This window comes from Pezoporus flaviventris, unplaced genomic scaffold (assembly GCF_033815535.1).
Source record: "Pezoporus flaviventris isolate CSIRO_AGI_PZ_B2104156 unplaced genomic scaffold, CSIRO_AGI_Pfla_v1 ptg000047l, whole genome shotgun sequence".
Lineage (NCBI taxonomy): Eukaryota > Metazoa > Chordata > Aves > Psittaciformes > Psittacidae > Pezoporus > Pezoporus flaviventris.
The window spans coordinates 17,809,950-17,824,067 of record NW_026892595.1 but is presented as its reverse complement, the minus strand read 5'-3'; the positions used below and the strand labels follow the sequence as shown (position 1 = coordinate 17,824,067).

General features: G+C 41.7%; 1 protein-coding gene across 14 annotated transcripts in view; it reads right to left on the bottom strand.

The window, feature by feature from the left end:
* Positions 1 to 14,118, bottom strand: part of DYNC1I1 (dynein cytoplasmic 1 intermediate chain 1) — a 194,219-nt gene that overhangs the window by 90,142 nt on the left and 89,959 nt on the right. For all 14 annotated transcript variants that reach the window (XM_061468517.1, XM_061468522.1, XM_061468519.1 and 11 more), the window contains one exon: positions 273 to 362. In XM_061468517.1, the coding sequence (XP_061324501.1) occupies positions 273 to 362 (90 nt within the window). The remainder of the gene's footprint in view (positions 1 to 272; positions 363 to 14,118) is intronic.

Genomic DNA, 14,118 nt, shown 5'->3' with positions numbered 1-14,118 from the left:
AAGAATCTCTATTTTGTTCCCAAATTATGAGGACATGTAGCTTCTGAACAGCCAAAGTCTTGTGCCTTTCACAAGCTTCTCAGACCTACCAGCTGGGTTGCTGGGACATAATTTTCTGCTTTTATGCCATTCAAATGGTTCTGAATCAATAAAACTGGTGACTTTTTTGATTTTGCAGTGTTCTCAATAATCAAATCTACCTATGAAAATAACTAGCTGCGGGATTCAGTCCTCTAAAGCTGTAACAAATTACTTCTCATTTCTTAAAGTACCTTCTTTCACTTCCTGTTTCTGGTCTTGATTTTCCGTCTCCAAGTCATCCTGTGCTTTTGGCTCCACCATCTCTTCATCATCTTCATCCTCTAGAAAAAAAGGAAGAAAAAAATTTGTGAGATTCTCCTCTTTAAAAGGGATGGAAGTTGTATCTTCTTCACAATTATAAACTGGTAGTTAACGCAGGTAAAGCAAAGTGCACAATGAATGGAAATGTCTATATCTGTTCTCAGAGTGACACTCTCAGACATTTCCCCCCAAGAGTGCAAGATAATCTGCTAACACAGGGCACCTGCTACTTCTGCTCCCTGTAGCAACTTCCCATCTCGGATGTCGGCTGAGTATCTCCCTGACCTCGGAGATGACTTCTTGGATGGCATAAGAACAGATGCAAACATGTTTCAGCCTGGCAGTTATTCCACGGTTGGGACACCTGTTATCCAGACACCTCATTTCCAATTCAATTCTCACCAGATTAATTTGTCTTTTGACCTACAGGAAGGGGTTAAATAGAATTCTGACCTCGGGTCAGATGCCACTAGCAAGCAAACAAGCATCGTACAGTTCTGAAAAGTCATCACCATCAGCTGGGGGAATACAGCAACCAAAAGTGGCATTTGGAGCTTAGGAACCATTCTTGCATTAATACGAATTTAATGAACACTAAAATTTGACACATGTCAGTTACCACTGCCAGATGTTTTAATGACCTTTCCTGACCTATGCAAATGGCTCTCTCCCTTCCCCTCTCTCCCACCATTCACATGTTCTCATTCTATTCAGGAGGGCAAACCGTTCATTCCTTGATGTCTGAAGTTACAAGGGTTCTGATTGTCCAGACCAAAACATAATACCAGCAGAGCCAGAAAGACATCGATGCTACAAAATGGCTCAGAGCCTACCAAACCCTCATTTCTTGTTCTCAGCTACAGCAATGTGATTCATTCTCCAGTGCCCAGGGCCAAGACCCAACCCATTCACACTCTTGAGAGGGCAGTGATTCTAAGCCTTCTAGATTCAGTGAACTACAGAGACTGAAAATAAAGCTGGTCCTAAAAGAGAGTTACAGTAATTAACAATTACGATAAGCAAGTCTGTGGTCTATGGTGGAATTATTTTGGAGTGATTCTGGAGCTTGATGTGCCATCAAGGCATAGCAAACACCACTGAGCCCTTGATCAGTCCATCGCACGACAGAACACACGTTGTCCTGGCCTAGGGCATTCAGCCATCAGTAAAACCGCTTAAGTTCTTTCAGGGCTTCCTGAGCAGTCTGCCTGTCACCATATGGTTCCTCATGACAAGGCACTTCTCCAGGCACGCTCTCTGCTCTGACACTGCCATATTAACATGGCCTGGAAGTGGGCAGAGGGCAACATGTCATGCTTCTCCAACTGCTTGGCTACTGGCACGTTCTACAAAGGCTAGCTACAATCAGTCCTGGCTTCCTGGGTAGATGTTGGTGCTGAACAGGTTGCAGTAACACGCAGCTGTATTTTGTTTTCAATAATGTAATAGGCCCCGTACTATTTCCACCCCGTTGCCAACCCTAGGACTTCTCTCCCCAGAAGACCAGAGAATGCATGTTGCTAGCTGACACCTTGGCTGGCGAGCATGGCTTAGTCACATACTGTAAGGAAGTATCTCAGCATGGACAAATATGCTTTTCCCTCTTGGGAAAACGAGGAAATTTTGGCTTAAGTTCTTCCTTCACTCCCTGTACTGCAGCAACTGCAGCAAGGAGAAAGGGAAAGCTCTGCTTCCACACCATCAGGGAGGAGTGATAACTATGAGTTCCCTGGCTGGGAAGGAAAAAGGAATCCAGCATGGATGGGGAGGCATTTCCAGAATTAAAAGCACTACTAATGAATGCCACCCCCACCCCCATGGCTTTTTCAGACCATGAAACTCAGAGTGGGAAAAGGCAGGGTATTCACAATGCCTCCCTTTGGTGCCTCACTTGATAATTACATTTCCCTAGGTACCTTATATAGAAGGGCTATAGAGAAGAGCTTTAAGAGAGCAAGCGGGGTTGTTTCAGTTCATCAGGGTAAACACATTGCCCTGTTCACTGGCTGAAAGACAGATAACATCTGAGGCAGCCAGCAGAGAGTCAGTGAGAAGAGCTCTCCTGCTGTACATAGATAGGAGGGTTAAAAAAGTTCCTTCTGCCATTGGTCTGAGGCACTAACGGAGATTGGGATGCATGAAAAAGAGAGTCACTCCCAGTTTCAAAGAACAGATGAGAAGTGTGAGAAGAGAGAGAGGAATGACAGTGCAGCAGGGAGTGAATACTCTGCTAACCTCAGGTACATACGCACGCACAGATAGGATCGCAGTGGTGTATAGATATATGCACATGGATATGCTTATGGTAGATACCTAATGAAGCCAGCTCCCACAAGAGTTTTGTGAGTCTTGCATTACAAGTTTTCACCCCCTAGAGCACCAGCTCTTGGAGCCAGCTGTTTACATATGGATTTCAGGTTCCATTTTTAACTGGTTTCCAGCCTGTCAGCGGGTGCAGGGAAGTTTCAGAAAGGGAAGAGTTTGAGAAAACTCACAGGCAGCAAACAAAAAGTAAACCAATACTTAACTGCAAATCACGGAATTTTTAAGGCAGCATGCTATGCTTTCTAATGACTCACTTGTAATTTGGTAATGGATAGGGATGTTGTAGCAAAGGTAGAACTTGAGATTTAGTAGTGGTTTTTCAGATTTAAGTGAAGCCAATTTATCCCTGTCCCCTATAAGTCTTTGACCCTCCTGATTTTGGGTGTCAAATTATTTGCCTGACTATAGCCCATTCCTGCTGCTAAAGCAGAACAGGAATGAATGGGTGAGGAACAGCTGGAGCAGGGAGATGTGTTGATACTTCAGCACCTATTAAGGTAGATCTTTATTTCCCTTCCTTCCTCTTCTGGGAGCAATCAAAGCCAAGTTTCCCTAGATTTCTCTAGATTTAATTGCAGCAGGAAAAATAAGAACGCTTACAACAACAGATACCATGCCTTTTTCCAAGGGCCCACACATCCATAAATTAGTTTTACTGTAAGGGCAGTGCATGAGTTTTTTAGCAGATTAGACACAGTTCAGATGTCCTTATTTATTTACAGAGAAACATATACACACAGAGAGAAACTCAGCTACAAGAATGATAGTGTTGTGAGCCAAATGCTAAAATGTTAGCAAATGCCAGAATTTGGATTGCCTGGGCATGATTAGCTCCTTCCCCCTCCCCAAGTGTAGGCATGATGACATCATTCTGGAATTTCCTCCCTCTTGAGTGCTTGGCCTCATTTCTGGGTGCTCAACAAGAGACACCTGGGGCCCGAAATGCATAAGTGCTGAGAGCTGAAGTCAACTGGCCCCATGCTTTGAGTGGGGAAAGTGCTAGGGAAACGCTACGCGTGCGAAAGCTCCCACATCGCTCTCTCAGCTTTCACTGAAAGCTGTCAGTCCAACATTTTTGCCCTTTCTCCCCCTGTGCTTCAGTGCTTTTGCATGGTGGCAATAATACTGTGAAGATAATAGTATTCTCTCCCTGCACACATGTGTTGCAGAGCTATTTTCATCAGGATTTGGTGCATATTAAGATGCTGTCATGGGAGCAACAGAAAAACAAAGGCTCGAAAGAGGTTTAATGTTTTCTGTGTTCGGTGCAACACTTGGACCATGTGCATTAACATGGGACTTGAGGCCAGAGCACAAAATGGAAGAAGATAAAAATCAGAAGGGTTAAAAAACTGCCTCCCATTGACTGGATGAAACAAGAATCTGTTAAGGGAAAAAACCCTACACATTATCATGTAATTAAAACTGTATCAGCATACATATTCAAAAGGGCTAATTAAGGATGCCCAGGAAACCTTCATTTTGGAATATCCAGTGTTGCTTGGTTTTGCAACCTGAATGTTTACTTGCCATATTTATTTTAATATTGCATGCTATTTAATGCCAATGTATGCATACTTACACATGTTCATAGTGCGTTTGCTGTCGTGCCTAAGTATGATTATGCATTTATACATTTGACTGTGCTCATAAACATACATTACAGAGTAATGGGAAATGCTTCAGCATTCATTTTCCTGTGTTTTACTTAAATGTGAAAAAGGTAACATTTATTGTACATTTACTAGAGAATCAGTGAGTGCCTACATGGTTACTTGTTTTCATGATGTTTTCCACATCAAGTGCCTACTCAATTGGATGTGCCACTGCAGTAGTTGGCCAGGGAGGTTAAGACACTTTTGTATTTACTGTACAAAAATAGCCTTTCCCTATTTAAAAGCTTATCTGACATTGGGAAGTTTAGAGAAATAAATTTTTAACTGCCTACTTACAATAGTAGGAGTCTTCTGCAAACATTTGGCAGACACAGAGGTGCTACTAGTGCCAGTAGTGTTGCACCTTGTTCCGAAGATCTAAATCAGAACTCAAACGTCTATTAAAGGAACCACATGAAAAAGAGCTAGTAATGAAGAAGTGTATAGCTGCTGTGTAACACTTCTCCTTTGTAGATCTCAAAGGACTTTGTGAGGAGGCCAGTTTTATTACACTCATTTACCATGCAGAAACTGATGGACAGACCCACTCACTGTAGATCACTCAGTAGATCAGCAGCTGAGTGAAGACTAGAGAGCTGGCTTCTGAGTTTCAGCCCAGAGTCCTGCCTGCTAAGGCAACCCTCCCTTTTACTGTAAATAAATAATTCCTCAATGAAATGATCATTAAATGTTTAGGTTAAAGGAGTTTGATGAAGCTGGTGGAGCCATATGGGGTTAATACAGACTGGCATAGCTGGACCACTTTTTCTTAACTCAGAGCCTGATGACTCTCCAGGCTCTAGGAAATGGTCAATCAGTCCAAACACTGCTTTGTTTAACATGATGAACTAAAAGCAGAGCAATTGTTCTCAGCATGGACTCAGCTTGAAGACTCCTGCTTCTGTTCCAGACCAGAAGTGGTCTTGTCTGTCTAAAAGAAGTTGCTCTAATAAAAAAGTACGACCTCTACCTACAAACCTGGTTTTGTTTAATCTGCATGTAAACTACTAATTTTTGAACTTTACTGAACTACTAGCTCCAAATCAGCCTTCTCTATGCCTGGCCTTTGCCCTGGCCTCCACAAGGATGGGTCACCACTTTGCAATCACAATAAATGGAGGGGGAAGCCCTGTAAACATGTGGCTAATTCCCTGGAACCTGCAGAAGAAATGCCCAGATGTGCTGAATTGGATCAAATGTTCACAGAGAGCACAGATGAACTCAGAAAGTCAGACCCTGCATTTCTACAGAGCTGGACTATTTATTACCTACTTGGACTTTCCAGGGTTTTAAATCACTGTATCTATTTTTACAGCATATAAAAACATACAAGGCACATTCAGGACAAACTAGAATACAGTAATTACATTTGAGAGGACTGCACATGACACTGGCTTAGGGTTTTAATTCTTGAGATGAATACTGTTTTGCTTGGGTCAACATTTTCTTTGTTGGTTGTCAGAGTTTTGGATTGCCAGTGTTAGGCAGTTAGCACTGGTGCTGCTCAAATAGTTTACTGAATGGCTAATTTTTTTGAGGATATATGTAATTATAGGCCTCTGCTCTGCTAATATATGTGCCACCAGTTAAACAGCAGGCAGCATGTTGCGCATTCTTCTTGGGTGGAGGATTTACACCTCCTCAGACCTGCACCTCTGAGACTAGCTAAGATTTTGCAGCTCCTGTGTATTGTTTTTAGTATTGACAGCTATACTAAATTAGATTGACAGCTCTGGTTTTAATTCCAGGTAGGTACAAACAATCCCTTTATTAAAGACATGTCTTTAAAATAGCTATTTAATTAGCATCACAATGATATATTTTATTGCCTGAGTCACTGATACATGAGAAGCCAGTGGGTTATTATATGGGGTTTTATATCAGCATCAACATTGCTTCACTGCATGAGAAATATCAGCTGTGCATATGACATATTCAATAAAATCAAATGTCTTCACAAGAAGCAGGCTTGATATTTGCAACTATGAAATAGCAGACACTGTTGTATCAATTTTATAACTGTTCAAATTAATTTTGCTGTTTCTGTTATGAAAGAATTACAAACTCAGAATGAACAAATGCATCATTTTTATATTGACATAAGTCTGGATCAAACAAGTTGAATATTGTTGGCATTAGCCTGAGAAGGAGTTAAAAGACCCTCTTTCATTTTTGAATACATTATTTCCATCTCTAGCAAAATATGCAACAAGCAAGAGAACACATGCTTTTTCAAATAGGACTGTTTGACATTTCACAATTTGGCAGAATGACCTATTTTTCATATAATGTAATTTTTTGAAATATGTCCAGTTTTGAACTTTCATCTTTCAACTGCCCTTTGAAGCAAGAAGAGAATTAATTCATCAGTGGATTTTTTTTGCAGAGTGGGATGTGAAACTGGACATACACTGGGCACATGTTAGTCATCCCAGATGGAAATATTCTTGCACACGGGCTCTTCTTGGCAATAGGCAGCTGCCTTCTAAAATGTATTTCAGTACCCAAAAGCTGGGATGACTACTCAGTGCTGAATACCAAAAAAAAACCCCAAAACCCAGGCCTAAGCTTCGTGCAACAGGCAACAAATTTCAGATGAGAATTTCATGTGAGCCTGAGCTTGCAAGAATATTTGCATGCAAGATTGGTATGCATGCAAGGTATCTCTGCCCCCTACCCAGAAGGATACTTAAATGTGCTTTGCAGGAACATTAAGAAGTTCTGTGTCATCCTTCTAGAGTTCCCCATCCTGATATGGCATATTCCCATCTTGTTCTTATGAACTAGTACAGAGAAGAAGAAGTTGCACCTTCTAATGGCCATCAGGTGAAAAGAGAACATTAGGAAAAGAAAGGGTAAAATTGGATGAATGAATGCCTGGAACTATCATTTGGCCACAGCACCACAAAAAGAACAGAAGTATGTGATTTTCTTCCTTCACTTTCCACCTATACATTTTTTAATAATCTGAAGAAAATGGCCTGCGTGTATTTTTTGACTGACATTCTGCAAGAGCTAGAATAAAGCACAGCACTAGAAGAACAGACTGCTTAGTATCTCCAAGCTCCTTTCATTTTATTCTTCTCTTGAAAAGCTGTGGTGCTCTTGGAAAAGAGAGGCTTCACATGTTGATAAAATACAGGCTGTATGAGCCATGCTACTTTTACCAGACTCAAGTATATTGACTCACTCTTTCTGAAGAAAATATTGTTTTAAAATTGCATCATAAAATAATACAACATTTAACACATATATTGCTTTAATCCAGAAGATTACAGGGCACTTTTCCTGGAATTAACATATTTAGCCTAATATTTTTCAGAGCAAGTAGACTAGTAACAATACACTAGTTTTAAGAGACAAAGCACTAATTTTTCTGGTTTCTTGCAAAATGAAGTACTACTCACATCTGCCTGGCACACCTAACAAGCATTTTCTGATCACATCCCTTGTTCTGCAATGCAAATCTCTGCAAAGATTCCCCCCTCATCCCTTAAGAGGCAGGTGGTGTCGCCAGGCATTACGACCAGATCCCTAGAGTCCTCCTCTCAGGCTTCAGCCACCCCTGTATCAGCGCAATGAAGGAAATACGTATTTTACCCCCCAAAACAAACACTGTAGCCTGGCTGACTGAGAGCAGTCATTTAGCTCAGAAAATTTATTTTGCCTACAGCATAGGCTGTGCCTGTATTATTGCCACTTAAAAATTTTGTCCTGAAATTTACTACACTTCCCTCTTAAAACAAGCACCCCCTAAGTAATTTTTACTCAACATTTCTTTTTAAAGCTCTCCTTAACAATTACTGCATTCAATTACTGCTGGTAGGGGGATTCTCAGGTCTCCTGGTATATCATTTCTCATAACCATCTCCTGGTCTAGGGTTTCAGCACTCTGCTTCAGTCCTTATGCCTCTTCCTGACTTGTGTTTGCAGTCAGACTTCTTTTTGGTATGTTATGAACACAGATCTTATTTTTTCCGTTTTGTGACAAATGATAGACTATCATGGCCAAATGGCAAGAAAACGTCCCAGAAAAAATTGTTTTACTGTTGCATTTCAATAAGCTCCATGTGAAAGTACCCAAGTCTCTTCACAGCCCCGGCTGCAAACCTTTGCACTGGTTCAAGTGTTCGAATCAGTGTCTCAGAATATAATAATTTCTTTACCAACTAAAGTGGAAAGCTGCCTTTGATTCTTCAGGGAAGCATTTCTCTAATCCAAGAAACTGATTTTCCAGTTACTTGGCCTGAGCACAGTTTTCAGTTGTGGTGAGCGTCTCAGAATTCAAAGTGTCCCTTGTTTTTAGTTTCTGGTCGGTCTAGACCAGACATGGATTTTTCTCTCCTCTTTTGGACTGTTGCAACATCTCACTGGTTGAAAGCATTTTTCAGTCCCCAGAGAACTAAACTGCAGAGTACCCCATTGGAGTCATCATCTCTTCTAGCTGATTGATTCTCTTTTCTCCTCTTCCTCCCTCCTCAAAGCTCATGTTCAATTCTACTGTGCTTGAACATATTCCAGTTGGAAGATATAACAAAGAAAGAAAAGTACAGAAGCCTCCTTTTCTTGGCCATGGTTGGGCCTTCACATAAAAATGCCAACATGAAATAATGATTGAACAGCAGAAGCCTTACTGCAGCATTTACAGACCTCTAGCTCCGAAACCAAATAGCATAAATTTAAAATAACCTGCTACAGCACAACTGCTGTGGTATTATCCTTGAGAAAGAAAGCCGTGGAGACCCTTCATTTCTGTGGGTGAAGAAGGCAAAGGCATTGCTAAACCATGCAGGCTTTTACACCCTCTTGAAACCCGCGAGGACTTCTTTCTGCTGCGCTACTGGAAGAAATCACGGTGTGCCAGCAGTGTGGAACAACTCCTGTCCTGGGAAAGGGCACGGAGACATGTGGCAGACTGTGGATTGGGCCTGCTCAAGTCATTTTCAAGCACTCAGATCATGTAATAGTGTTAAATCACAAAAGCCTAAGTATGTTAATGAAAACCAGTCCCCACAACCTATGGCACTAGCAGCAACTATAAAACAAAAGCGGCTTTCATATTAAACACACACATACACACACACACACACGGATGATGTATCTGGCATTTACACAGTGCCTGTTTTGGAGGTCAGTCACAGAAGACGGTTGCCTCAGCTGGGCACTAGATACTTAAAACTTTAAGTACAACATAGACCAAGCAAATTCTGTGAGACTTTTACTGCTGACATACAGGCACTAAGACTTCACTCATATACACTCATTTATTCCAGGTGCAAATGACTTTATACTTCACAGGCCACCTCTCCTACTTTCCACGGTGCTTTTGCTTCAGCAAGATTATAAAATCTTGCTACTGTGGAAGAAATCAATTCTCCGCAGACATACTGTATCTCTGTATGTGAAGGCACACTAATATGCTGTAGGTCAAATTCTCCAGCCCTGACTCAGCTCTCCTGCAGGCATTAGCATGAGTTCTGGCCTTTAAAGTTTCTCCTTTATTTTTTTGACATAAAATAACATTTTGGCCCTGAAATTAGCTGTATGGCCACGTAGCTGTTTGCATGACCATGGTTTAACTTTTAACTCCATTTTCCCTACAAATCTCTCTCTTGCTGTTCTATTCCACTTTATGAATAAAAAACCAGTGCTTAAGATGCAGCATATACTCTTGTAACTGAAGCACCTGAGAGCACGCATCTCTACGTTCATACACAAACCTCAACAGAGAGAAAGGGAGACAAAACTGCTGATGCATTACAATTGCAAAGGATAATTGGGAAAAACAACTATAGCCATAAACAATTACCACAGCAAATACACAAAGACTCCCTCTCTTTGTCTCCCTGACACACACATGCATACACTTTGCTAAGCACTTTAAACATGACCGTTAGTCATATGGCAAACGCATTTTACATGAGCAAAGGTTCATTTCAACATTTGTCTTAAAAAAGATGACCAAAAAAAAAAAGGTTTATTAAAAAAAATAAACTACAGAAGAATAGCTGGGTCAGGGCTCAGTCAGTGTGTGCTTATTACTTATATAGACGCAGAACCGACCCCGTTTAATTCTGTTTCCCACTGACGCCACTTCACCTTAGTCACTGATGTTAGCCCTGATTTGCATCAGGGCATGTGAAAAAGGAATCCTCTCTGACAGTTTAGAACTTGCCATGTTTTAATTTCACTGATTTTGTCCTACCGCACTGGGAGAGGAGAGGCTTCCGCTTCTAGTGTCTCAGTTTCAGGGGTATCAAGGTGAGCAACACCTTTTGGTGGTGGGGAAACCAAGGTGCAAGCATATCAGCCTGAAATCACTCCTGAAATAGCTGCAGATGATGGAATAAAATCCTTGTCTCCTGATTCCGAGGCTGACACTCCAGCCACTGCTTCCCCCGAGGCATGCGATCAGGGCTGCTTTGGAGGCTGCTCAGCCTTCATTATGTCAAACCAGCTGTTAAAAAACACGGCCGGTTTCCCCCAGCTGCTTGTTGCAACCTGCCTGGAGAGCACCCAGCTCCCGGGGATGCTGTCCCCACTGCTGGGAGCCTCCCTGCCCGCACGCCCTCCTGCCTGACCCTTGCCTTCATTCCCCTGCCTCCGCAGCCACTGCACCCTGCTGCCCCTCGCCTCCACTCCCACCCCGGTTCTGCTCGGGGTCACACTTCAAAGCCTCCCGCCCCTCCCAGGAAGGCCTCTTCCTTCCTCCTGGCCCCTCTCCAGCCTCCCTGGCATCAGTCTTCCTGAAGCAGATATCAAAAATCCCCTACTTGCAATGTGGGGGGTTGTGTACGCCGAGAGCCATACCCACCTGCAGATACCTGCTTGACACAGAAATGCCCTCTGATTTGGATTCTCAGGTGAACACTTCAAGGTTTTTCTGAGAACGCGGGTTGTAAGACACTAATTCAAAAAACCCAGACAACCAAAAAACCAGCCCCCACCCCCAAGTTTCCAATGGCTATGGTTAAACCCCAGCTTATCCACTGCAGCTCAGAGGATCAGATATGCTTTTCTGTGCTTAAGCTCAATAGACTTCAGTAGCTTCAGATGTCTGAAGAGGCAGACTGCATCTGCAGTTGGGGTACATGTGAAGATTAAACTGCACCACAACCGCTCACTGGAATATGCTTCCCTTTTCCCACTTCACAGTTCAGACTCACCAGGAAAATCATTTCTGTGGCTCCTTTATATCTGTCACACTTTGGAAAATGGGTGCTTTGAAGTGATGTACGACAGGCTGTCTGTAAATCAAAATCCTCCCTTTCCTACCCGAACACCGTAGACCCTCTATTCCATCAGCTTTCAGGAGCTCTTGGCTATAGACAGGGGTGTTAAGTCAAGACAGCCACATGAAAATGAGATAAAATAAACTGGGTTATGTTCCCTCAGTCCTTCACTTGAAGAAGCATCTTTGCACAGACCTTTTTTTTTCTAAGAGGGAAACAAAGAAAGAAGTTGCTGGCTTCATCCCCAACATCCTTTCAATTGTAACACAGCTCACAGCTGCGAAGTTTACATGTGTTAACTTGGGATGCCACAAGCCAACCAGCAATGAGGTTGTCATCCTGATCTGAGGAAACACAACGTGCATACATGCCAACGAATTTACCACAAGTGAAGCGTTTTGCTGAGATAATTCAAAGCACATTCTATTTCATCAGTTGACTATTCCATCTACAGCCAGTCACAAAAGACAGCAACACTGGAGCCATATTCCACCAAAAAGGTGCAGCTCCGTAAAACCTTAGTCTTTTGCAAAATGGTGCCACTCTCTTTGTGGACGGGGAAGATAAAAAAAAAACAACAGAGGAAGAAACAGTTCTGGCAATACCAAAATGGCTTGTTTTCATATTTTCTGCATGGATTTTTTGGGGGGCTTTCCACTAAAAAGTGTTTCTCATCTTTTACCTTCAGACTATTTTTACATATGAGATGAAGTAAATCAAAATGAAAATAATTTTTTCATTTTCAAAAAATAAATGTTTTGTTAAAACATACATGTCGTGAGTTGCCAAACTGGAATACAAGGCAAAATTTTACTTAAGGTGGAGTTCCAGTCTTCTTTCAACCTGGAATGAAATTGTATTTTGAAATTCGCAGTTTCACAGCACTGCATGAAGAAGGGATTCTTTCTGCGCCTGACTTTAATGCTGTCACTGCCCAAGGGATACAGTCTTAACTGAGTTGGGATTTTTAAAGCAACACAGAAGCACAAGCTGGGTTGGGGGTAAGGCTGTCTTTCACCACAGCAATGACAAAATCTCTTTTCCTATGATCTGAGGTTCTCTCTCTTATGACTTCAGGTTAATAATTTCTTTTAGACAGGACAAACTTAAAGTCATGCTTCCAGTACTGAGTGTCTGAAGGTAAATTTCACATCTGTGTCCTAAGAACAAGATAACAGGCACCAGTGACAAATTACTTGGTGCACGTTTAAAACACAGCCCAATACACCAGATGGTGCCAATATTTGGAGGATATATGCAAACAGGTGTATTTATCAGGCATGATCCTGGTTTGGGTTGGAGTTTTTTTTCATGCAGAACACCAAGTGAATGGGACAAATGCATTATGAAGTCAGAAAAGTACTACTGGTCTCTCTTGATGGCCCTTGCATGGAGAAAGACCTGCCTAAGCAACTCTGACGAGCTTCTTGGGAACACTGTCTTAGTGGCCTGTACTGTTATATAGTTGAATAAAAAAGGAAAAATCACCACAACAGAGGTGTTTTCTTTGGGGGTGAGCACTGGGGTCAGTGCTAAATTCAGCAGCCACAGCAGAACAAATACAAACTGTGAGCTTTCCACCACATTAATGAAACTTCATTCAAAAGGTGGAGTGTAATGTTCTCCAAGATGGATAATTCACATAGGCTGTGTGATTCAAACACTCATGTCTCCACACTGGCTCCACACCACCTCGGGATTTATGTTTTATTTCAGTTTTCATCGGACTGCTCGTGAATGACTGACGACAAAAGGGCATGTGTGCATTTTTCTTTTTCACAGTTCCCCGTTAATGAGGACTCTGTTGCATTAAGACAGTTGAGATTGTCTCTGGCAAAACGTGTTGAACCAAGGTGTTTGTGCCTGCATAAAATTAAGCCACAAGTAAAGCACTTATTTCTGACAGCAAATTTATAATAGGAAAATCCCAGCAGGAATGAAGAGTTAGAAACCCCTGTTGTAGCCTTTTTCATAAACTTCACCTTGATTTAGTATCTCAAACAAGTAGCAGGAAAGGCTAACGGCAGAGGTAATCCTATCATCTTTTCTCCGACAGCACCATTCCATCTTCTTGACTTCCTCATGCTGCTAACATGAATTCAAATCATCTGTGTTTAAAGTTAAATGCAGTGATTGACAGATCTTTGTAGTCTCAGTCCATACTGATGATTATTCTAGATACCTATTGGTTATTACTACAAGCCCTGCCTGATATTCAATACCTACAGGGAAAATTGTTTTTAACAGTGTAATGTCTGATCTATTTTGAAAGCTATTTTAAAATAAGAAACTAATTATAACCAGGTGGCTAAAATCCAGACAGTTTTTTTACGGGTTGATTTTGGGGGGGGAGAAAGTGAAAGATAACAGCAGAACTCTGTTATACTGCAGTAACAACCGTGATTCAGAGCTAAACACAGACAAAAAAAGGAAGTATTTTACTTTGATTCCATGACATCAATTTCTGTAAAAAACACCTATTGTAATAACATAGGATACAGGGATGTTTAGAGGTTTGCTCCTGGTTTTTAGTACAGACTCATGACAGTATATGCTACTCTGAA